Source organism: Rhinolophus sinicus, chromosome 3 (genome assembly GCF_057876585.1).
Source record: "Rhinolophus sinicus isolate RSI-liver-muscle chromosome 3, RSI-T2T, whole genome shotgun sequence".
NCBI classification, from domain to species: Eukaryota; Metazoa; Chordata; class Mammalia; order Chiroptera; family Rhinolophidae; genus Rhinolophus; species Rhinolophus sinicus.
Window position 1 is genome coordinate 100,127,345 of NC_142503.1, and position 26,378 is coordinate 100,153,722.

A 26,378-nucleotide genomic window follows, 5' to 3' on the forward strand; every position below is an offset into this window, starting at 1 on the left:
GTCCCTGAAGCCTTTCTAGCTGCTTCCCAGGGCTGGAGCTCAGAGCGAGTTAGTCTATCAGTGAGTACGTCTGTATGCAGGCCCTTTAAGAAGAGCACCCAGGACTGCAGCTGCCCTTGTCTCACTCAGCCACAATCTCTGCTGGTTTCCACTGCCAGAAGTTATGGGGACTTCTCTCCCCAGCACTGGAACCCTGGGCTTGGGAGCCTAGTGTGGGGTTGGGACCACTCACTCCACTGGGGGTACCACCACAGATGAGCTATCCCTTCCAATTTTTAATGGTTACATGCTGGTGTGGGATCAGCCTGTTCTGTGTTTCTGCCCTTCCCACCAGTCTCAAGGTGGCTTCTTCTATATGTCTTTTGTTATAGGCCTTTTGTTCAGCTAGACTTCAGGTGATTCTGAATGATGGTTTTTCTGTAGTTTAGTTTTAATTTTGATGTTGTGAGAGGATGTAAGCACAGTTTAGCTACTCCAGCATCTTGACTGGAAATCCCCTTTATTTCTTGATAAGTATGGTTAAAGGTTTATCAATTTTGTTTATCTTTTCAAAGAACCAGCTCTTGGTTTCATTGACATTTTGTATTGTTTTTTAGACTCTGTTTCATTTATTTCCATTTTGATCTTTATTATTTCTTTGCTTTTGCTTACTATATCCTTTTTTTTTTCTCTTCTTTTTCTAGTTCAAGTGTAGAGTTAGATTATTTATTTGAAAATTTTCTCATTTCTTCAAATAGGCTTGTCTTGCTCTGAATTTTCCTCTTAGGGCTACTTTCATTGTGTCCAACAGATTTTGGCTCAGTGTGTTTTCATTTTCATTTGTCTCAAAGAAACGTTTGATTTCTTCCTTGATCTTGTTGCTGTCCTATTCATTATTTAGCAGCATGTTATTTAGCCTCTATGTATTTATTGATTTTTCAGTATTTTTCTTGTAACTGATTTCTAGTTTCATACCCATGTGGTCAGAGAAGACACTTGATAGGATTTCAATTTTCTTGAATTTACCAAGACTTGTTTTGTGGGCTAATGTGGTCTATCTTGCAAAATGTTCCATATGCACTTGAAAATAATGTATATGCTGCTACTTTGGGGTGAAATGTTCAGAAAATATCAATTTACTCCATCTGCTCTAATGTACCATTTAAGGTTGCTCTTTCCTTTTTGATTATTTGTCTGGAAGATCTGTCCATTGGTGTTAATGGAGTGTTAAAGTCCCATACTATGACTATATTACTGTTGGTTTCTGCCTTTATGTCAGATAATCTTTGATATTACTAATTCTTTCTTTTATTTGGTCATCTTTACTACCTAAGCTGGCTATTTCATTCTTTATTTCTCCTATTGAATTCTTCATTTCCAGTATTTCTATTTGGTTCTTCAAAAATGTCAATCTTTGACAAAATGTTCATTTTTTTTCTTTGATTGTGTTTCTGAGTTCATTAAACTGCCTATTTGTGCTTTCTTGCATCTCGTTGAGTTTTTTCAGAACTGCAATTTTGAATTCTCTGTCATTTAAGTCACATATTTTCATGTCTTTAAGTTCATTTTCTGGAGACTTTTCATTTTATTTCTGAACTACATTGTTACCTGGGTTATTCATGGCAATTAATAAATTATTATTTCTCTTCCTGGTTTTCTACAGTAGGTTCTGCAGCAGGTTGATATGAAGAGGTCTTTCTTTTGCTTTCAAGTAGGTGTTTGCTGGAATGTTTTATTTTCTCTCCCACTTTTTATTCTGTCTTACACTGTAGTCTTATATTTGCTCCTGCATTGTTCTGGCTTCTCACACAAGGGTGGGGTGTTGCCCTGGAATGTGGGTTTCTTCCATACCCTCCCATGGAGGCAATACCCTGAGACCCAAGTCACCTGGGTCACCTGGGTCTTACGGTACTTCCTCCATGGAAGAGTATGTAAGTCCATAGAGTTCTAATCTTCTGAGATCCAATTGCTGCCTCTGCAGTCTGATGTAGAGCTTTTGTGTCTCAGGGGCTCTGATTGCCCCCACAGAGATCCATCCAGAAGGTTGGATGCAGCTTGGGTTGTGAAAGGCTGCTTGTGCATTTGTGGCAAGTCACCCAGGTCTCAGGACACTGACTGTGTGGGAGGATGTAATAGAGTTCTGAGCTTCTGAAATACAAATTCTTCCCCTGCAGCCTGATGCAGAGCATGTGTGTCTCAGTGGCTCTGGTTTCCCCTGCAGATATGTGCCCAGAAAGGTGGGGGCAGGGTAGGCTGTGAGAGGTGGTTGGTGCTTTTGTGATTCTGAGCAATGGTGACTACCAACCCATAGTTGTCTTGCCCCTACAGTTCCTTTCCTTTCACCACAATTAGTTGTGCTATGAGTCTGTGGCTACGGGACCTTCGCGCCATTTCTCAGGGCTGTAGATATTCTGCTCTTTAAGCTGACACTGTTACTGTTTCTTCTGGAGGCTGCTTCTAACACTAGGATTGTGATGGTGGATGAGCTCTGGGAAGGTGGGGGGAGGCAGTTAGGATTCATGTGTTTGTTTTATGTTTACTGCCTGGCAGTGAGGGCTTAAACCACTGTATACTCACCCTTCTGTATTTGGCCTTTGCTCTGAGGTCTCTGCCATGAGTACTGGGTTCAGCTGTATTATATGGTGATCCCTCAGGCAGGTCTGTGGGCCACAGCAGGTGTGCCTGCAGCCTGAATTCTTCCCTCTCCTCAGACCAAAGTGAGCTCCAGACTGTGTCCTATGGCCACTTGGCCCAAGTCTCTGCACTTTCTTCTTCCTCCTCTTTCACTCACCAGATTTGCCCACCTTCAGGTGATTCAATGTACTGATATCTCAGGTGTTCCTGTGTGATGTGCAGGGATTCCTTTGTTGAATTATAGCTGTTCAATTTGTTGTAACTTCCATGGGCTATTTCAAGAAGCACTCCTCATGCTGCCATTTCTGTGACATTACTCTGCTTTCCTCATTTTTTATTTGGATTGTTTGTTTTTGTTGCTGAGTTGTACAAATTCTTTATATATTTTGGATACTAGCCCTTTATCAGTGACGTTGTTTGCAAATATCTTCTCCCATTCGGTTTGTTGCCTCTTTGTTTTGTTGATGGTTCCTTTTGCTGTGCAGGAGCTTTTTAGTTTGATATAGTCCCATTCACTTATTTTTGCTTTTATTTCCTTTGCCTTTTGGGGTCACTAACTTTTCTTGCATATATTAACATACATTGAGTTTCCTAGATATATTAACACACTGAATCAGAATGAAAGTATACTAATTTTTTCATTCTTTAATGAAAAGTATAATTTCTTATTTTACAGTAATACACTGAAGTTCCTTGAGGTATTTCTTTAATTTCCTACTTTTAAGTTTAGGAACACTGTCTCTCTGAGTGTAGTCACAGATAGATTCACTAGTTATAAAAATGATAGCAAAATCTATGTGTCTGGACAAAGACTTCTCTTTTTTAAAAATAAATTTACTTAATTTGCTCTTGCCTGAAGTATGATAACCAAACAGTAATCAATTCTAATTTATTTGAAATATTATAATTATGTTTTCAAATGATATTTCCTATTCTAATCAAAATATTTTTACTTATTGTTTCTTTAAGCAAAAAGAAGATAACATCCGTTGCTTAACTATGTTTGGTCATTTTGGTTTTGAATGTTTGCCTCATCAGTTAGTGAACAGATCTATTCAACAAGGATTCTCTTTTAATCTTCTCTGTGTGGGTAAGTGCTGGAGTTTTCATCTGCATTATTACTTAATTTTCCCAAAAGTTCACTTTAACTCATCTTCAGCAGTGTAACACTGGCAGTGGTAATTCAAGAATACATCCTCATGCTTGTATTCGTTTACATCTTCATAGCCATACTACTTAAACACTTTTTTTCTTTAAATGTTTCAGTGCTCTCCAAAATCTGATACAGTTCTATGTATATTTTCTATCTATATTATGTTAATGATTGAGGGTGTCAGGAGTAGCATGTATATTATCAAGGACATCTTTGTCTTTGAAGAATTTGGGACCTCCTAAACCACTCTAGGGATTCAGAGTGTTACTTCTTAGCCATCTTATGCCCCTATATGATATATCTGTTTATTACAGGGGAAACTGGAATTGGAAAGTCAACACTGATCAACACATTGTTTAACACCAATTTGAAAGACAAAAAATCCTCGCATTTTTATCCAAATGTTGAACTTAAAATTCAGACATATGACCTTCAGGAAAGCAATGTTCAGTTGAAATTAACTGTTGTGAAAACAGTGGGATATGGTGATCAAATAAACAAAGAAGCAAGGTTAGTGTTTTCTTATTTTAATTAAAAGGTTTTATTATTTCAAGGAATTTGTCTTCTTCCTCTAAATTGTAATGTTTTTCTAAGGCAATTGAAAATTTTCATTCCATATTTTCATTCTGCCTATTTAAGTAATATTTCTTCTTATGATAAAATTGATATTTTTGTATAAATGTTTTCAGACATTTTTAGCTAGATACCCAGGAGAGGGATTGCTGGGTCATATGGTAATTCTATTTGTAATTTTTTGAGGAACCTCCACACTGCCTTCCATAGTGGCTGCACCACTCTGTATTCCCACTAACAGTGTATGAGGGTTCCTTTTTCTCCACAGCCTCTCCAACACTTGTTGCTATTTGTCTTGTTGATGATAGCCATTCTAAACGGGTGAGGTGATATCTCTTTGTGGTTTTTATTTGCATTTCTCTGATGATTAATGATGTTGAGCATTTTTTCATATGTCTACTTTTTAAATTTAAAACTATTGGGGGAGACAATGATTAGTAAAATTACACAAATTTGAAGTGTACAATTCTGTAATACATCATCTATATATTACACTGTGTGTTCACCACTCAGAGTCATTTCTCCTTCCATACCATATATTTGACCCCATTTACCCTCATCTACGACCCCCTCCTCCTTTACCCTCTGGTGACCACTAAACTATTGTCTGTGTCTGAGTTTTTGTTTCTTTATTTGTTTCCCTTGTTTCTTTGTTGCTTTCAGTTTTATATCCCACATATCAGTGAAATCATATGGTTCTTGACTTTTTCTGTGTGACTTATTTCGCTTAGCATAGTAATATCAAGATCCATCCATATTTTAACAAATGGCACAATTTCATCTTTTTTATGGCATTGTGTATATCTACAAGTTAGGATGGCTATCATCAGCAAGACAAATAGTAACAAGTGTTGGAGAGGCTATGGAGAAAAAGGAACCCTCATACACTGAAGGTGGGAATGAAGATTAATGCAGCTGGTGTGGAAGGCAGTGTGGAGGTTCCTCAAAAAAAATTAAAAATAGAATTATCATATGACCCAGCAGTACCTCTCCTAGTATTTTCCCCCAAATTTGCAAACATTTATCCTTAAAGATATATGTGCTCTGATGTTCATTGCAGCTTTATTTGCTGTGGTCAAGACATGGAAACAATCAGTGTTCTTCACTAGGTGATTGGATAAAGAAGACTGAACATCTTTTTATCTGTCTGTTGACCATCTATTTGTCCTCTATGGAAAAATGTCTAGTTAGGTCCTCCATCCATTTTTAAATTTTATTTTATTTTTTCTTTTATGTGTTGAGTTCTATGAGTTTTTTTTTATTATTAAATTTATTGGGGTGACAATTGTTAGTAAAATTACATGGATTTCAGGTGTACAATTCTGTATTACATCATCTATAAATCCCATTGAGTGTTCATCACCCAGAGTCAGTTCTCCTTCCATCACCATATATTCGATCCCCCTTACCCTCATCTCCCACCCCCCACCCCCTGCCCCTCTTACCCTCTGGCAACCACTAAACTATTGTCTGTGTCTATGAGTTTCTGTTTCTCATTTGTTTGTCTTGTTCTTTTGTTGTTTTTGGTTTATATACCACATATCAGTGAAATCACCTGGTTCTCTGCTTTTTCTGTCTGACTTGTTTCGCTCAGCATTACTCTCTCAAGATCCATCCATGTTGTCACAAATGTTCCTATATCATCTTTTCTTACTGCCGAATAGTATTCCATTGTGTATATATGCCACAACTTCTTTATCCATTCATCTATCGAAGGACATTTTGGTTGTTTCCATGTCTTGGCTACCGTAAACAGAGCTGCAATGAACATTGGAGCACACGTGTCTTTATCTCTAAATGTTTTCAGATTTTTTGGGTAGATACCCAGGAGAGGAATTGCTGGATCATATGGCAATTCTATTCGTAATTCTTTGAGGAACCTCCACACTGCCTTCCATAACGGCTGCACCAGTCTGCATTCCCACCAACAGTGTATGAGGGTTCCTTTTTCTCCACAGCCTCTCCAACATTTGTTACTATTTGTCTTGTTGATGATAGCCATTCTGACTGGGGTGAGGTGATATCTCATTGTGGTTTTGATTTGCATTTCTCTGATGATTAGTGATGTTGAGCATTTTTTCATATGTCTATTTGCCATTTGTATGTCCTCTTTGGAGAAATGTCTCTTCAAGTCCTCTGCCCATTTTTCAATTGGGTTGTTTTTTTTTTTGTTGTCGTTGAGTTGCATGAGTTCCTTGTATATTCTGGATACTAGCCCCTTATTGGAGGCACTGTTTGCAAAAATCTTCTCCCATTCAGTTGGTGGCCTCTTTATTTTGTCAATGGTTTCTTTTGCTGTGCAGAAGCTTTTAAGTTTCATATAGTCCCATTCGTTTATTTTAGCTTTTACGTCCATTGCCTTTGGAGTCAAGTTCATAAAATGCTCTTTGAACCCAAGGTCCATAAGTTTAGTACCTATGTTTTCTTCTATGCAGTTTATTGTGTCAGGTCTTATGCTTAAGTCTTTGATCCTTTTTGAATTAACTTTGGTACATGGTGACAAATAGCATCCAGTTTCATTCTTTTGCACGTGGCTATCCAATTCTCCCAGCACCATTTATTGAAGAGGCTGTCTTTACTCCATTGTATGTTTTTAGCTTCTTTGTCAAAAATTATCTGTCCATATTTATGTGGTTTTATTTCTGGGTTCTCAATTCTATTCCATTGGTCTATGTGTCTGTTTTTCTGCCAATACCATGCTGTTTTGATGATTGTAGCCCTGTAGTACAAGCCAAAGTCAGGAAGTGTGATACCTCCATTATAGTTCTTTTTCCTTAAGATTGCTTTGGCTCTTCGGGGTCTTTTGTGGTTCCAAACAAATCTGATGATTTTTTGTTCTATTTCTTTAAAATATGCCATTGGGATTTTGATGGGGATTGCATTGAGTCTGTATATTGCTTTGGGTAATATGGCCATTTCAACTATGTTGATTCTTCCAATCCATGAGCACGGAATGTCTTTCCATTTCTTTGTGTCTTCTTCAATTTCTTTCAAAAATGTCTTATAGTTTTCAGCATATAGGTCTTTCACATCCTTGGTTAAGTTTATTCCTAGGTATTTTATTCTTTTTGCTGCAATTGCAAAAGGAATTATTTTTCGTATTTCTTTTTCTGAGATTTCATTGTTAGTATATAGGAAGGCAATGGACTTTTGTGCCTTGATTTTGTAGCCGGCAACTTTACTGTATTCGTTGATTGTTTCTAATAGCTTTTTGGTGGAGTCTTTAGGGTTTTCTATATATAGCATCATGTCATCTGCAAAGAGTGATAATTTAACTTCTTCATTCCCAATTTGGATGCCTTTTATTTCTTTCTCTTGCCTGATTGCTCTGGCAAGGACTTCCAACACTATGTTGAAAAGCAGAGGTGATAGGGGACATCCCTGTCGTGTTCCTGAACATAGAGCAAAGGGCTTCAGTTTTTCTCCATTAATTATGAGATTAGCCGAGGGCTTGTCATATATGGCCTTTATTATGTTAAGGTATTTTCCTTCTATACCCATTTTATTAAGTGTTTTAATCATAAATGGATGTTGTATCTTGTCAGATGCTTTTTCTGCATCAATTGATATAATCATATGATTTTTGTCCTTTATTTTGTTTATGTGATGTATCACATTGATGGATTTGCGTATGTTGAACCATCCTTGTGCCCCGGGGATGAACCCCACTTGGTCGTGATGAATAATCTTTTTAATGTATTGTTGTATTCGATTTGCTAGAATTTTATTTAGGATTTTTGCATCGGTATTCATTAGAGATATTGGTCTGTAGTTTTCTTTTTTCGTGCTGTCCTTACCAGGTTTTGGTATCAGGGTAATGTTGGCCTCATAAAATGAGTTAGGGAGTACTGTCTCTTCTTCAATTTTTTGGAAGAGTTTGTGCAGAATTGGTATTAGATCCTCTTTGAATGTTTGGTAGAATTCACTAGTGAAGCCATCTGGTCCCGGACTTTTGCTTTTGGGAAGGTTTTGTAAACTGATTCAATTTCGTTACTGGTGATCGGTCTGTTTAGATTTTCCAGTTCTTCATGGTTCAGCCTTGGAAGGCTATATGTTTCAAAGAACTTATCCATTTCTTCTAGGTTGTTGAATTTGGTTGCATATAGTCCTTCATAGTATTCTTGGATGATCCTTTGTATTTCTGTGGTGTCCGTGATAACTTCCCCTTTTACGTTTCTGATTTTGTTAATCAGTGTCTTCTCTCTTTTTATCTTAGTAAGTCTAGCCAAGGGTTTGTCAATTTTGTTAATCTTCTCAAAGAAACAGCTCTTTGTCACATTAATGTTTTCTAGTGTCTTTCTGTTCTCTATTTCATTTATTTCTGCTCTGATTTTTGTTATTTCCTTTCTTCTGCTGACCTTGGGTTTTACTTGTTCTTCTTTTTCTAGTTCTTTAAGGTGTAACATGAGGTTATTTATTTGGGAGTTTTCTTGTTTCTTGAGATAGGCCTGTAATGAGATAAATTTCCCTCTTAAAACTGCTTTCGCTGCATCCCAGAAATTTTGGTAGGATGTATTTTCATTGTCATTTGTTTCTATGTATCTTTTGATCTCTCCTCTAATTTCTTCTTTGACCCAGTCGTTCTTTAAAAGTATGTTGTTTAATCTCCATGTATTTGTGTTTTTTCCCGCTTTCTTTTTACACTTGATATCCAATTTCAAAGCCTTGTGATCAGAGAATATGCATGGTATGATTTCAATCTTCTTAAATTTGTTGGGACTGATTTTATGTCCCAATATATGGTCTATCCTTGAGAATGTTCCGTGTACACTAGAAAAGAATGTATAGTGTGATGTTTTAGGATGAAGTGCTCTATAAATGTCAATTATGTCCATTTCATCTAATGTGTGATTTAGGGCTACTATTTCGTTATTTATTTTCTGTTTGGATGATCTATTCATAGCTGTCAATGATGTATATAAGTCCCTTAGTATAATTGTGTTTTGGTCAATTTCTCCCTTTAGTTCTGTTAGTAGTTGCTTGGTGTATTTCGGTGCTCCCTGACTGGGGGCATAAATATTGATGACTGTTATGTCTTCTTGTTGTACAGTCCCCTTCACCATTATGAAATGCCCATCTTTGTCTCTTGTTATCTTTTTCACCTTGAAGTCTGTTTCATCTGATATCATTATGGCTACACTTGATTTTCTCTGGGTACCATTTGCTTGGGGTGTCAATTTCCACCCTTTCACTTTGAGTCTACGCTTTTCCTTGTAGCTGAGATGTGTCTCTTGGAGACAGCATATGGTTGGGTTTAGTTTTTTGATCCAATCTGCTACTCTGTGCCTTTTTATTGGTGAGTTCAGTCCATTTACATTTAGGGTGATTATTGATATGTGAAGATTTCCTGTCATTCTATCTTTAGTTTTCTGGTAAGGCTGTGTCTCCATTGTTTCTTTGCCTTTTTTGTTGTTGTCTATTATTTCTGTGTGGTGGTATTCTATGATGTTTCCCTCTGTTTCTTCTTTTATTTCAGTATGTATTTCAATTCTGGATTCATTTTGAGTGGTTACCCTTAAGTTTATGTAAAAGAAAGTTTGATATTTAGAGTATTCCATTTTCTTCATCACGCTTACTTTCTCCATTCCCATATTCCGGTTCAGGCCTTTACTCTCCCCCTTTTTGAGTTTTGGTTGCCACAAATTGTCCCTCTTGATGGTGGTCGAATAGCCTCCTTAATATTGTAGTGCATGTCGTGTATTAGAAAATTCCGTCAGCTTCTGTATGTCTGGAAAGGTCTTTATTCCTCCTTCATATCTAAAGGATATTTATGCTGGATATGTTATTCTTGGCCCATGATTTCTCTCTTTCAATAGTTTGAATATGTGGTTCCACTCCCTGCTAGCTTGTAGAGTTTCTGCTGAAAAATCTGATGATAATCTAATGGGCTTTGCTTTGTAAGTTACCGTCTTCTTTTCCCTGGCTGCCTGGGGGATTCTTTCTTTGTCGTTGATTTTAGACAGCTTCAATACAATGTGCCTTGGAGAAGGCCTGTTGGGATTGAGGTAACTAGGTGTTCTATCTGCTTCTTGGATTCGAGGGTCCAGTTCTGTCCACAAATTTGGGAAGTTCTCATCGACAATTTGTTTGAATATATTCTGTGTTCTCTTCTCTCTTTCTTCTCCTTCTGCAATGCCCATTATTCTTATATTGCTCTTTCTGATGGAGTCAGAAAGTTCTTGTAGAGTTCTTTCATTTCTTTTAAGTCTCAAGTCTCTTTCTTCTTCTATTTGTGTCATTTCCAGGTTTCTATCTTCGATGTCACTGATTCTTTCCTCCATCTGGTGAACTGTGCTACCTAAGCTAGCATTTCATTCTTAATTTCTTCTATTGAGTTCTTAATCTCCAGAAATTCTATTTGGTTCTTTTTTAAAATTTCAATCTCTTTCGTAAAATGCTCATGCTGTTCTTTGATTGAGTTTCTGAGTTCATTTAACTGCCTATCTGTGTTTTCTTGTATCTCGTTGAGTTTTTTCAGAACTGCAATCTTGAATTTTCTGTCGTTTAAGTCACATATTTCTGTATCTTTAAGTGCCTTCTCTGGAGATTTTTCACTTTCTTTCTGAGCTATCTTGTTGCCTTCGTTATTCATGGCGATTACTGCTTTACTATTTCTCTTCCTAGACATCTACAGGAGTGACTTCTGCAACAGGTTGATAGGAAGAGGTCTTTCTTTTGTTTGCCAGTACTTGTTGGTAGAATGTTTCATTATTTCTCCAACTGCAATTTATTTTTGTTTCTCCCACACTGTAGTGCTGTTTTCTCTGCACTATTCCAACTTCTCACACAATGGGGGGATTCCCTGGGAGACGGGCTTCTCCTCTGTTAATAGTTCGTCTATGTCACAGGGCGCAGTGTCCCGGTGGGTATGCAGAGTGCTTTTGATGTTCCAAAGCTCTTCCAGCTCCTGATTCAGACCCCGTATGTTTTAGCAGTTCCGTTTACTCGTGCAGGGATCCGCCCAGATAGGTGGGGTCAGGAACAGGGTAATTTGTGAGAGGTGGCCCAGAGCAATGGTGGCGACCACCACCACAGCCAGTCCTGGTTCCACAGCTCTCTCCCCTTTGCCGGAACTAGTTGGGCTGTGAATTTGTGTCTGTGGTCCACAGTTCTCAAAACAGCAAATTTTCTGTTTTTTTTTTTTTTTTAATCTGACACAGCTACTGTTTCGCTTCTAGCACCGGGCAGGTGTGGGTGGGGCGAGCTCTGGGATTGGAGGGAGGGGGCGGCTAGTCTCAGTGCCTAAGGCTCCGTTCTCTGCTCGGCAGTGCAGGCTTAAACCACCGTTTTCAGCCTTTTTCCCTCAGTCTTTTCTCCGAGGTCTCTGCCGTGAGCGTTGGGTTCAGCCATGGTATATGCTGTCCCCTCAGCCATGTGGAGCCCAGGTGGAGCCCTAGCAGTCCGAGTTCTTCCCTCACTCACAGCTGTGGTAGTTTCGGGAAGCAGCGAGCTCAGCGCACTGAGCTAGGTCTGCGCCCTGCCCCCTCGCGGCTCCGTCTCCGCGCACTTCTCCCTTTCCTCCTCCCTCCACTCGCGCGAATCTCCCATCTGTAGGTGATTTCAGTCGGTAGTGGGCCTCTTCATCTTGCCTGTCTGCTGTGCAGGGAGTCCTTTGTGGAGTTTTTGTTGTTCGATTCTTTGTAAATTCTAGGGGAGCTTTACAGAGGCTCACCTCACGCCGCCATTTTTCCGGACCCAATTAAAAATTTTAGTTTCTGATTTGCATTGTATTGAACTGATAAATCACTTTGCCATTTCAATAAACAATGTAAAGCATGGTCCTTTTATTTTTTGTAATTGTATTTTTGTGAAGACAGGTAATTCAGTTTATACTACTGTGACAAACTATTGAGTATACATACTAACTATTTATTAAATGGTAAAAATGTAGACTTCAGATGTTATTAATATGTTATGCTAAATGTTTAAATAATTGTTTTTCAGTTACCAACCAATAGTTGACTACATAGATGCTCAATTTGAAGCCTATCTTCAAGAAGAATTGAAAATTAAACGTTCCTTTGTTGACTACCATGATTCTCGTATCCATGTGTGCCTTTACTTCATTTCACCTACAGGACATTCTCTGAAGTCCCTTGATCTATCAACAATGAAGAGCATTGGTAGTAAGGTGTGTTCGGTAAATCTACCAACCTCAGGATTTGATAATTATTTTCAGATAATGCATATCTTGAAGGTATTTGCATACAATAACTTACTTTGTAATATGTGTATATTTTTCTGTTAAATTTGAAAGATTTCGTAATAGTTTCTTAGGAATATCATTACAAAATACCACAGAATTACTGGTTTAAACAACAATTAATTTTCTCACAGTTCTCAAGGCTAGAAGTCCAAGATCAAGGTATTGCCAAATTTTGTTTCTTCTGAAACCTTTCCACTTGGGTGGCAGATGGCTGTGTTTTCACATGAGCTTTCCTTTGTGCACACATCTGATATTTCTTTGTATGTCCAAGTTTCCCCTTCTTATAAAGACACAGTCAGATAGAATTAGGGTCCACCCTACTGGTCTTATATTGACTTAATCACCTCATTAAATGACCTTATATTTCCAAATTCAATCACATTGTGAGACATTGGGGATTGAGACTTCAACATATGCATGGGGTGGGGGAGACAGTTTTAGCCTATAACAGCATTTGATAAATTTCAATCTTAGCTTGCTTTCTAGAGAAATTTAATTAGAATAATGCATCATTTAGGACAATAGGATGCAGGTAAAAAATCAGTTAACTGATTTTTAGTTTTTTTTTGTGTGTGATTAAATGGTAACTCAGATTATGGTCAGTTGCCCATATTTTTGAAATTGAATTTACTTTATGGTACTATAAAGTAATTTCATTAACATTTACCTGGTGCCACATATTTTGTGAAACATGAAGCTTTCATGATCTTGGCTACTGGTCTTATTAGAGAGAATACAGAATGCAACATATATATTTTTCCAACAGGGGGTCAATATACATATGAAAAAACTTAGGTCATGAGATTCTTTTCTGCAGTCAGCCCTTATAAAACATGCTGTTTTCAATCTTGTTCAGTTGGAGAGGAAAAATTCTAAAATTGTTTTTTCTGTCAAAGAATTCTTGACTTTTGATATGTATTATTCAAACTAGAAAAAATTGTGCTTAATCTCATATATAATCAAGTAGTTTAAGATGGATTTATGGAGAAAGTAATGCAAAAGGGAGAAAAGTAAATGAATGATAGGTAGAGGACAAATTATTTTATAATTTTGATGAAAGGTCTCTTCTACTTTTATAGCACTCAGTAAATAAGCAATCAAATTTATAATGAATTAAATAGATTACATCACCTTACTACTTACATTTTACTAACTCCTGATGTGTTAGAAGTGTAGAAAGGAACACAAGTTAAGACTTCTAAATCTGAACTCTGATAAAAAAAAAATTATCTTCAAAATACTGAGTATTTTGGAAAGAAATTTTGTGAGGAAGGCATAATAATCAGTGATTATCTAGTTACAAATATTTATTGTCAGAAACTGTGAGGTTTTACCTGTAAAAATTCCAGGATTAACAACAAATCCTCAGTGGTGACATTTTGTTTCCTTCCTTCTTCATAGGTGAACATTATACCACTGATTGCCAAAGCAGATACAATTTCTAAAAATGATTTACAGAAATTTAAGTGTAAGATAATGAGTGAATTGATTAGTAATGACATCCAGATATATCAGTTCCCAACAGATGATGAAACTACTGCTCAAGTGAACACCTCAATGAATGTAAGCTTCTAACAATTTAATATCAACTCTATTTTACATGTGGGAATAAAATGTAAATTGTAAGTAACAACATTAGTAATATATTATCACTTTTCCTAATAAAGACAATATAAATAGATTTGTTTTTTTTAAATCCAGTGTGGAAAACATTTTATTTCCTTGATTTAAAAAAACGTTCACTGAAAAATCACTTCTATTTTTGTGTGAGATAGATACATGGTGTTTATTTAGATTATTCCTTAACCAGCACAATACATTTTATATATGCTTATATATGATATATGTTTATAATAAAAGTTAAAAAAAATATAGTTCATGTTTCTTTAGTCTTACTCAAATCAATTCTATTTTTTTAAATTAAAGTTTATTGGTGTGACAATTTTTAGCAAAGTTACACTGGTTTCAGGTGTACAATTCTGTATTACATCATCTATAAATCCCATTGTGTGTTCACCACCCAGAGTCAGTTCTCCTTCCATCACCATATACTTGATCCCCCTTACCCTCATCTCCCACCCCCCACCCCCCTTACCCTCTGGTAACGACTAAACTATTGTCTGTGTCTATGAGTTTTTGTTTCTCATTGGTTTGTCTTGTTCTTTTGTTGTTTTTGGTTTATATACCACATATCAGTGAAATCATATGGTTCTCTGCTTTTCCTGTCTGACTTATTTTGCTTAGCATTATACTTTCAAGATCCATCCATATTGGGTTGTTTGTTTTATTTGTTGTTGAGTTGCATGAGTTCCTTGTATATTCTGGATATTAGCCCCTTATCGGAGGCACTGTTTGCAAAAATCTTCTCCCATTCAGTTGGTTGATTCTTTATTTTGTTGATGGTTTCTTTTGCTGTGCAGAAGCTTTTAAGTTTCATATAGTCCCATTCGTTTATTTTAGCTTTTACTTCCATTGCCTTTGGAGTCAAATTCATAAAATGCTCTTTGAACCCAAGGTCCATAAGTTTAGTACCTATGTTGTCTTCTGTTCAGTTTATTGTGACATGTCTAATGCTTAAGTCTTTGATCCATATTGAATTAATTTTGGTACATGGTGACAGATAGCAGTCCAGTTTCATTCTTTTTGCACGTGGCTATCCAGTTCTCTCACCACCATTTATTGAAGAGGCTGTCCTTCCTCCATTGTATGATTTTAGCTTCTTTGTCAAAGATTATCTGTCCATATTTATGTGGATTTATTTCTGGGTTCTCAATTCTATTCCATTGGGCTATGTGTCTATTTTTCTGCCAATACCATGCTGTTTTGATTGTTGTAGCTCTGTAGTGCAAGCTAAAGTCAGGGAGTATGTTCTTTTTTCTTAAGATTGCTTTGGCTATTCAGGGTCTTGTGAGGTTCCAAACAAATCTGATGATTTTTTGTTCTATTTCTTTAAAATATGCCATTGGGATTTTGATGGGGATTGCATTGAATCTGTATATTGCTTTGGATAATATGGCCATTTTAACTATATTGATTCTACCAATCCATGAGCACGAAATGTCTTTCCATTTCTTGGTATCTTCTTCAATTTCTTTCAAAAATGTCTTATAGTTTTCAACATATAGGTCCTTCACATCCTGGGTTAAGTTTATTCCTAGGTATTTTATTCTTTTTGCTGCAATTGCAAAAGGAATTGTTTTTTGTATTTCTTTTTCTGAGATTTCATTGTTAGCATATAGGAAATCAATGAACTTTTGTGCGTTGATTTTGTAGCCAGCAACTTTACTGTATTTGTTGATTGTTTCTAATAGCTTTTTGGTGGAGTCTTTAGGGTTTTCTATATAGAAAATCATGTCATCTGCAAAGAGTGATAATTTAACTTCTTCATTCCAAATTTGGATGCCTTTTATTTCTTTCTCTTGCCTGATTGCTCTGGCAAGGACTTCCAACACTATGTTGAAAAGCAGAGGTGATAGGGGACAACCCTGTCATGTTCCTGAACGGAGAGCAAAGGGCTTAAGTTTTTCCCCATTAATTATGAGATTAGCTGAGGGCTTGTCATATATGGCCTTTATTATGTTAAGGTATTTTCCTTCTATACCCATTTTATTAAAGGTTTTAATCATAAATGGATGTTGTATCTTGTCAGATGCTTTTTCTGCATCAATTGATATAATCATGATTTTTGTCCTTTATTTTGTTTATGTGATGTATCACATTGATGGATTTGTAGATGTTGAACCATCCTTGTGCCATGGGAATGAACCCAGATGAAAAATCTTTTTAATACATTGTTGTATTTGATTTGCTATAATTTTGTTTAGGATTTTTTTTTTTAAATTAAATTTATTGGGGTGACAATTGTTAGTAAAATTACATAGATTTCAGGTGTACAATTCTGTATTACATCATCTACAAATCCCATTGTGTGTTCATCACCCAGAGTCAGTTCTTCCATCACCATATATTCGATCCCCCTTACCCTCATCTCCCACCCCCCACCCCCCTCCCCACTTACCCTCTGGCAACCACTAAACTATTGTCTGTGTCTATGAGTTTCTGTTTCTCATTTGTTTGTCTTGTTCTTTTGTTGTTTTTGGTTTATATACCACATATCAGTGAAATCACATGGTTCTCTGCTTTTCCTGTCTGACTTGCTTCGTTCAGCAATACTCTCTCAAGATCCATCCATGTTGTCACAAATGTTCCTATATCATCTTTTCTTACTGCCGAATAGTATTCCATTGTGTATATATACCACAACTTCTTTATCCATTCATCTATCGAAGGACATTTTGGTTGTTTCCATGTCTTGGCCACCGTACACAAAGCTGCAATGAACATTGGAGCACATGTGTCTTTAGGTATAAATGTTTTCAGATTTTTTGGGTAGATACCAGAAGAGGGATTGCTAGGTCATATGGCAATTCTATTTGTAATTCTTTGAGAAACCTCCACACTGCCTTCCATAACGGCTGTACCAGTCTGCATTCCCACCAACAGTGTATGAGGGTATCTTTTTCTCCACAGCCTCTCCAACATTTGTTACTATTTGTCTCGTTGATGATAGCCATTTTGACTGGGGTGAGGTGATATCTCATTGTGGTTTTGATTTGCATTTCTCTGATGATTAGTGATGTTGAGCATTTTTTCATATGTCTATTTGCCATTTGTATGTCCTCTTTGGAGAAATGTCTCTTCAAGTCCTCTGCCCATTTTTCAATTGGGTTGTTTGTTTTTTTGTTGTTGAGTTGCATGAGTTCCTTGTATATTCTGGATACTAGCCCCTTATCGGAGGCACTGTTTGCAAAAATCTTCTCCCATTCAGTTGGTGGCCTCTTTATTTTGTCAATGGTTTCTTTTGCTGTGCAGAAGCTTTTAAATTTCATATAGTCCCATTAGTTTATTTTAGCTTTTACTTCCATTGCCTTTGGAGTCAAGTTCATAAATGCTCTTTGAACCCAAGGTCCATAAGTTTAGTACCTAAGTTTTCTTCTATGCAGTTTATTGTGTCAGGTCTTATGCTTAAGTCTTTGATCCATTTTGAATTAACTTTGGTACATGGTGACAAATAGCAGTCCAGTTTCATTCTTTTGCACGTGGCTATCCAATTCTCCCAGCACCATTTATTGAAGAGGCTGTCTTTACTCCATTGTATGTTTTTAGCTTCTTTGTCAAAAATTATCTGTCCATATTTATGTGGTTTTATTTCTGGGTTCTCAATTCTATTCCATTGGTCTATGTGTCTGTTTTTCTGCCAATACCATGCTGTTTTGATGATTGTAGCCCTGTAGTACAAGCCAAAGTCAGGAAGTGTGATACCTCCATTATAGTTCTTTTTCCTTAAGATTGCTTTGGCTCTTCGGGGTCTTTTGTGATTCCAAACAAATCTGATGATTTTTTGTTCTATTTCTTTAAAATATGCCATTGGTATTTTGATGGGGATTGCATTGAATCTGTATATTGCTTTGGGTAATATGGCCATTTTAACTATGTTGATTCTTCCAATCCATGAGCACGGAATGTCTTTCCATTTCTTTGTGTCTTCTTCAATTTCTTTCAAAAATGTCTTATAGTTTTCAGCATATAGGTCTTTCACATCCTTCTTTAAGTTTATTCCTAGGTATTTTATTCTTTTAGTTGCAATTGCAAAAGGAATTGTTTTTTGTATTTCTTTTTCTGAGATTTCATTGTTACTATCTTGGAAGGCAATGGACTTTTTTTTTAAAATTAAATTTATTGGGGTGACAATTGTTAGTAAAATTACATAGATTTCAGGTGTACAATTCTGCATTACATCATCTATAAATCCCATTGTGTGTTCATCACCCAGAGTTAGTTCTCCTTCCATCACCATATATTCGATCCCCCTTACCCTCATCTCCCACCCCCCACCACCCGCTCCCCCTTACCCTCTGGCAACCACTAAACTATTGTCTGTGTCTATGAGTTTCTGTTTCTTATTTGTTGGTCTTGTTCTTTTGTTGTTTTTGGTTTATATACCAAATATCAGTGAAATCACATGGTTCTCTGCTTTTTCTGCCTGACTTGTTTCGCTCAGCATTACACTCTCAAGATCCATCCATGTTGTCACAAATGTTCCTATATCATCTTTTCTTACTGCCGAATAGTATTCCATTGTGTATATATACCACAACTTCTTCATCCATTCATCTATCGAAGGACATTTTGGTTGTTTCCATGTCTTGGCCACCGTAAACAAAGCTGCAATGAACATTGGAGCACACGTGTCTTTATCTCTAAATGTTTTCAGATTTTTTGGGTAGATACCCAGGAGAGGGATTGCTGGGTCATATGGCAATTCTATTTGTAATTCTTTGAGGAACCTCCACACTGCCTTCCATAACGGCTGCACCATCTGCATTCCCACCAACAATGTATGAGGGTTCCTTTTTCTCCACATCCTCTCCAACATTTGTTACTATTTGTCTTGTTGATGATAGCCATTCTGACTGGGGTGAGGCGATATCTCATTTTGGTTTTGATTTGCATTTCTCTGACAATTAGTGATGTTGAGCAATTTTTCATATGTCTATTTGCCATTTGTATGTCCTCTTTGGAGAAATGTCTCTTCAAGTCCTCTGCCCATTTTTCAATTGGGTTGTTTGTTTTTTTGTTGTTGAGTTGCATGAGTTCCATGTATATTCTGGATACTAGTCCCTTATTGGAGGCACTGTTTGCAAAAATCTTCTCCCATTCCGTTGGTGGCCTCTTTATTTTGTCAATGGTTTCTTTTACTGTGCAGAAGCTTTTAAGTTTCATATAGTCCCATTCGTTTATTTTAGCTTTTACTTCCATTGCCTTTGGAGTCAAGTTCATAAAATGCTCTTTGAACCCAAGGTCCACAAGTTTAGTACCTATGTTTTCTTCTATGCAGTTTATTGTGTCAGGTCTTATGCTTAAGTCTTTGATCCATTTTGAATTAACTTTGGTGCATGGTGACAAATAGTAGTCCAGTTTCATTCTTTTGCACGTGGCTATCCAATTCTCCCAGCACCATTTATTGAAGAGGCTGTCTTTGCTCCATTGTATGTTTTTAGCTTCTTTGTCAAAAATTATCTGTCCATATTTATGTGGTTTTATTTCTGGGTTCTCAATTCTATTCCATTGGTCTATGTGTCTGTTTTTCTGCCAATACCATACTGTTTTGATTATTGTAGCCCTGTAGTACAAGTCAAAGTCAGGAAGTGTGATACCTCCATTATTGCTCTTTTTTCTTAAGATTGCTTTGGCTATTCGGGGTCTTTTGTGGTTCCAAACAAATCTGATGATTTTTTGTTCTATTTCTTTAAAATATGTCATTGGTATTTTGATGGGGATTGCATTGAATCTGTATATTGCTTTGGGTAATATGGCCATTTTAACTATGTTGATTCTTCCAATCCATGAGCACGGAATGTCTTTCCATTTCTTTGTGTCTTCTTCAATTTCTTTCAAAAATGTCTTATAGTTTTCAGCAGATAGGTCTTTCACATCCTTGGTTAAGTTTATTCCTAGGTATTTTATTCTTTTTGCAGCAATTGCAAAAGGAATTGTTTTTTGTATTTCTTTTTCTGAGATTTCATTGTTGGTATATAGGAAGGCAATGGACTTTTGTGCGTTGATTTTGTAGCCGGCAACTTTACTGTATTCGTTGATTGTTTCTAATAGCTTTTTGGTGGAGTCTTTGGGGTTTTCTATATATAGCATCATGTCATCTGCAAAGAGTGATACTTTAACTTCTTCATTCCCAATTTGGATGTCTTTTATTTCTTTCTCTTGCCTGATTGCTCTGGCAAGGACTTCTAACACTATGTTGAAAAGCAGAGGTGATAGGGGACATCCCTGTCGTGTTCCTGAACGTAGAGCAAAGGGCTTCAGTTTTTCTCCATTAATTATGAGATTTGCAGAGGGCTTGTCATATATGGCCTTTATTATGTTAAAGTATTTTCCTTCTATACCCATTTTATTAAGTGATTTAATCATAAATGGATGTTGTATCTTGTCAAATGCTTTTTCTGCATCAATTGATATAATCATGATTTTTGTCCTTTATTTTGTTTATGTGATGTATCACAATGATGGATTTTCGTATGTTGAACCATTCTTGTGCCCCGGGGATGAACCCCACTTGGTCTTGATGAACAGTCTTTTTAATGCATTGTTGTATTCAATTTGCTAGAATTTTATTTAGGATTTTTGCATCGGTATTCATTAGAGATATTGGTCTGTAGTTTTCTTTTTTTGTGCTGTCTTACCAGGTTTTGGTATCAGGGTAATGTTGGCCTCATAAAATGAGTTAGGGAGTACTGTCTCTTCTTCAATTTTTTGGAAGAGTTTGTGCAGAATTGGTACTAGATCCTCTTTGAAGGTTTGGTAGATTTCACTAGTGAAGCCATCTGGTCCCGGACTTTTGCTTTTGGGATGGTTTTGGATGACTGATTCAATTTCGTTACTGGTGATCGGTCTGTTTAGATTTTCCAGTTCTTCATGGTTCAGCCTTGGAAGGCTATATGTTTCTAAGAACTTGTCCATTTCTTCTAGGTTGTTGAATTTGGTGGCATATACTCCTTCATAGTATTCTTGGATGATCCTTTGTATTTCTGTGGTGTCCGTGATAACTTCCCCTTTTACGTTTCTGATTTTTTTAATCAGTGTCTTCTCTCTTTTTATCTTAGTAAGTCTAGCCAAGGGTTTGTCAATTTTGTTAATCTTTTCAAGAACCAGCTCTTTGTCACATTAATTTTTTCTATTGTCTTTTTGTTCTCTATTTCATTTAGTTCTGCTCTAATTTTTATTATTTCCTTCCTTCTGTTGACTTTGGGTTTTACTTTTTCTTCTTTTTCTAGTTCTGTAAGGTGTACCATGAGGTTATTTATTTGGGAGTTTTCTTGTTTCTTAACATATGCCTGTAATGCGATAAATTTCCCTCTTAAAACTGCTTTCGCTGCATCCCAAAAATTTTGGTAGGATGTATTTTCATTGTCATTTGTTTCTATGTATCTTTTGATCTCTCCTCTAATTTCTTCTTTGACCCAGTCCTTCTTTAAAAGTATGTTGTTTAATCTCCATGTATTTGTGTTTTTTCCCGCTTTCTTTTTACAGTTGATATCCAATTTCAAAGCCTTGTGATCAGAGAATATGCATGGTATGATTTCAATCTTCTTAAATTTGTTGAGACTGATTTTATGTCCCAATACATGGTCTATCCTTGAGAATGTTCCATGTACACTAGAGAAGAATGTATAGTGTGATATTTTAGGATGAAGTGCTCTATAAATGTCAATTATGTCCATTTCATCTAATGTGTCATTTAGGGCTACTATTTCGTTATTTATTTTCTGTTTGGATGATCTATCCATAGCTGTCAATGATGTATTTAAGTCCCCTAGTATAATTGTGTTTTGGTCAATTTCTCCCTTTAGTTCTGTTAGTAGTTGCTTGGTGTATTTCGGTGCTCCCTGATTGGGGGCATAAATATTGATGACTGTTAGGTCTTGTTGTACAGTCCCCTTCACCATTATGAAATGTCCCTCTTTGTCTCTTGTTATCTTTTTCACCTTGAAGTCTGTTTCATCTGATATCATTATGGCTACACCTGATTTTCTCTGGGCACCATTTGCTTGGAGTGTCAATTTCCACCCTTTCACTTTGAGTCTATGCTTGTCCTTGTAGCTGAGATGTGTCTCTTGGAGACAGCATATGGTTGGGTTTAGTTTTTTTGATCCAATCTGCTACTCTGTGCCTTTTTATTGGTGAGTTCAGTCCATTTACATTTAGGGAGATTATTGATATGTGAGGATTTCCTGTCATTCTATCTTTAGTTTTCTGGTAAGGCTGTGTCTCCATTGTTTCTTTGCCTTTTTGTTGTTGTCTATTATTTCTGTGTGGTGGTATTCTATGATGTTTCCCTCTTTTTCTTCTTTTATTTCAGTATATATTTCAGTTCTGGATTTATTTTGAGTGGTTACCCTTTAGTTTATGTAAAAGAAACTTTGATAATTAGAGTATTCCATTTTCTTCAGCACGCTTACTTTCTCCATTCCCATATTCTTGTTCAGGCCTTTTCTCCCTCTTTTTGAGTTTTGGTTGCCACAAATTGTCCATGTTGATGGTGGTCGAATAGCCTCCTTTAGTATTTCTTGTAGTGCAGGTCGTGTATTAGAAAATTCCCTCAGCTTCTGTATGTCTGGAAAGGTCTTTATTCCTCCTTCATATCTAAAGGATATCTTTGCTGGATATATTATTCTTGGCTCATGGTTTCTCTCTTTCAATAGTTTGAATATTAGTTCCACTCCCTCCTGGCTTGTAGAGTTTCTGCTGAAAAATCTGATGATAATCTAATGGGCTTTCCTTTGTAAGTTACTGTCTTCTTTTCCTTGGCTGCCTTGAGGATTCTTCTCTTTGTCGTTGATTTTAGACAGCTTCAATACAATGTGCCTTGGAGAAGGCCTGTTGGGATTGAGGTAACTAGGTGTTCTATTTGCTTCTTGGATTCGAGGGTCCAGTTCTGTCCACAGATTTGGGAAGTTCTCATCGACAATTTGTTTGAATATATTCTGTGTTCCCTTCTCTCTTTCTTCTCCTTCTGGTATGCCTATTATTCTTATATTGCTCTTTCTGATGGAGTCAGAAAGTTCTTGTAGAGTTCTTTCATTTCTTTTAAGTCTCAAGTCTCTTTCTTCTTTTATCTGTGTCATTTCCAGGTTTCTATCTTCGATGTCACTGATTCTTTGCTCCATCTGGTGAACTCTACTACCTAAGCTGGTTATTTCATTCTTAATTTCTTCTATTGAGTTCTTAATCTCCAGAAATTCTCTTTGGTTCTTTTTTAAAATTTCAATCTCTTTCGTAAAATGCTCATGCTGTTCTTTGATTGAGTTTCTGAGTTCATTTAACTGCCTATCTGTGTTTTCTTGTATCTCGTTGAGTTTTTTCAGAACTGCAATCTTGAATTGTCTGTCATTTAAGTCACATATTTCTGTATCTTTAAGTGCCTTCTCTGGAGATTTTTCACTTTCTTTCTGAGCTATCTTGTTGCCTTGGTTATTCATGGCGATTACTGGTTTACTATCTCTTCCTACACATCTACAGTAGTGACTTCTGCAACAGGTTGATAGGAAGCGGTCTTTCTTTTGTTTGCCAGTACTTGTTGGTAGAATATTTTATTATTTCTCCAACTGCAACTTATTTTTCTTCTCCCACACGGTAGTGCTATGTTTTCTCTGCACTATTCCAACTTCTCACACAATGGGGGGATTCCCTGGGACACGGGCTTCTCCTCTGTTAATAGTTCGTCTAGGTCACAGGGCACAGTGTCCCGGTGGGTATGCGGAGACCTTTTTATGTTCCAAAGCTCTTCCAGCTCCTGATTCAGAGCCCGTATGTTTCAGCAGTTCTGTTTACTCCTGCAGGGATCCACCCAGATAGGTGGGGCCAGGGGTGGGGTAAGTTGTGAGAGGTGGCCCAGAGCAATGGCGGCAACCACCACTGCAGCCGGTCCTGTTTCCATGGCTTCCTCCCCTTTGCCCGAACTAGTTGGGCTGTGAATTTGTGTCTGCCGCCCACAGTTCTCAAATATAGCAAATTTTCTGTTGTTTTAATCTGACACTGCTACTGTTTCGCTTCTAGCACCGGGCAAGTGGGGGCGGGGCGAGCTCTGGGAGGGGAGGGAGGGGGCGGCTAGTCTCAGTGCCTAAGGCTCCGTTCTCTGCTCGGCAGTGCAGGCTTAAACCACCGTTTTCAGCCTTTTTCCCTCAGTCTTTTCTCCGAGGTCTCTGCCGTGAGCATTGGGTTCAGCTGTGGTATATGCTGTCCCCTCACCCCTGTGAAGCCCTGGCGGAGCCCTAGCAGTCCGAGTTCTTCCCTCACTCGCAGCTGCGGTAGTTTCGGGAAGCAGTGAGCTCGGAGCACTGAGCTAGGTCTGCGTCCTGCATCCGCGCGGCTCCGTCTCCGCGTACTTCTCCCTTTTCTCCTCCCTCCATTTGCGCGAATCTCCCACCTGTAGTTGATTTCAGTCGGTACTGGGCCTCTTAGTCTTGCCTGTCTGCTGTGCAGGGAGTCCTTTGTGGAGTTTTTGTTGTTTGATTCTTTGTAAATTATAGGGTAGCTTTACAGTGGCTCAACTCACGCCGCCATTTTTCCGGAAGTCCCTAAAGTAGTTTTAAGAGGGAAATTTATATCATTACAGGCCTACCTCAAGAAAGAAATAATCCCAAATAAATAACCTCACGTTACACCGTAAACAACTGAAAAAGAAGAACAAATGAAACCCTAGGTCAGCAGAAGACAGGATGTAACAAATATCAGAGCAGAACTAAATGAAATAGAGAACAAAAAGACAATAGAAAAAATTTATGTGACAAAGAGCTGGTTCTTTGAAAAGATTAACAAAATTGATAAACCCTTCGGTAGATTCACTAAGATAAAAAGAGAGAAAACACTAATAAACAAAATCAGAATTGAAGAAGGGGAAGTTATCACAGATGCCACAGAAATACAAAGGATCATCCAGAATACTATGAAAGACTATATGCCACCAAACTCAATAACCTGTAATAAATGGACAAGTTCTTAGAAACACATAGCCCTCCTAGACTGAACCATGAAGAACTGGAGAATCTAAACAGACTGATCAGCAGTATCGAAATTGAATCAGTCATCCAAAACCTTCCCAGAAGCGAAAATCCGGGACCAGATGGCGTCACTAATGAATTCTACCAAACCTTCAAAGAGGATCTAATGCCAATCCTGCTAAAACTCTTCCAAAAAATTGAAGAAGAGACAGTACTCCCTAACTCATTTTATGAAGCCGACATTACCTTTATACCAAAACCTGGTAAAGACAACACACACACACAAAAAACATTACAGACCAATTTCTCTGATGAATACAGATGCAAAAATCCTAAACAAAATTCTAGCAAATGGAATACAACAATGCATTAAAAAGATTATTCATCACGACCAAGTGGGGTTCATCCCAGGGGCACAAGGGTGGTTCACCATACGCAAATCCATCAATGTGATACATCACATAAACAAAATAAAGGACAAAAATCATATGATCATATCAATTGATTCAGAAAAAGCATTTGACAAGATACAACATCCATTTATGATTAAAACACTTAATAAAATGGGTATTACTTTAACATAATAAAGGCCATATATGACAAGCCCTCTGCTAATCTCATAATTAATGGAGAAAAACTGAAGCCCTTTGCTCTACGTTCAGGAACACGACAGGGATGTCCCGTATTACCTCTGCTTTTCAATATAGTGTTGGAAGACCTTGCCAGAGTAATCAGGCAAGAGAAACAATAAAAGGCATCCAAATTGGGAATGAAGAAGTTAAATTATCACTCTTTGCAGATGACATGATGCTATATATAGAAAACCCTAAAGACTCCACCAAAAAGCTATTAGAAACAATCAACAAATACAGTAAATTTGCTGGCTACAAATCAACGCACAAAAGTCCATTGTTTTCCTATATACTAACAATGAAATCTCAGAAAAAGAAATACAAAAAACAATTCCTTTTGCAATTGCTGCAAAAAGAATAAAATACCTAGGAGTAAACTTAACCAAGGATGTGAAAGACCTATATGCTGAAAACTATAAGACATTTTTGAAGTAAATTGAAGAAGACACAAAGAAATGGAAAGACATTCCGTGCTCATGGATTGGAAGAATCAACATAGTTAAAATGGCCATATTACCCAAAGCAATATACAGATTCAATGCAATCCCCATCAAAATCCCAATGGCATATTTTAAAGAAATAGAACAAAAAATCATCAAATTTTTCGGAACCACAAAAGACCCCGA

General features: G+C 37.0%; 1 protein-coding gene across 1 annotated transcript in view; it reads left to right on the top strand.

Moving 5' to 3' along the window:
• The first annotated feature begins 3,612 nt into the window (after positions 1-3,612).
• SEPTIN14 (septin 14) overlaps positions 3,613-26,378 on the top strand; it is a 47,975-nt gene continuing 25,209 nt past the window's right edge. The window contains exons 1-4 of the mRNA XM_074326717.1: positions 3,613-3,703; positions 4,081-4,276; positions 12,284-12,470; positions 13,947-14,108. Of these exons, the coding sequence (XP_074182818.1) occupies positions 3,613-3,703; positions 4,081-4,276; positions 12,284-12,470; positions 13,947-14,108 (636 nt within the window). The remainder of the gene's footprint in view (positions 3,704-4,080; positions 4,277-12,283; positions 12,471-13,946; positions 14,109-26,378) is intronic.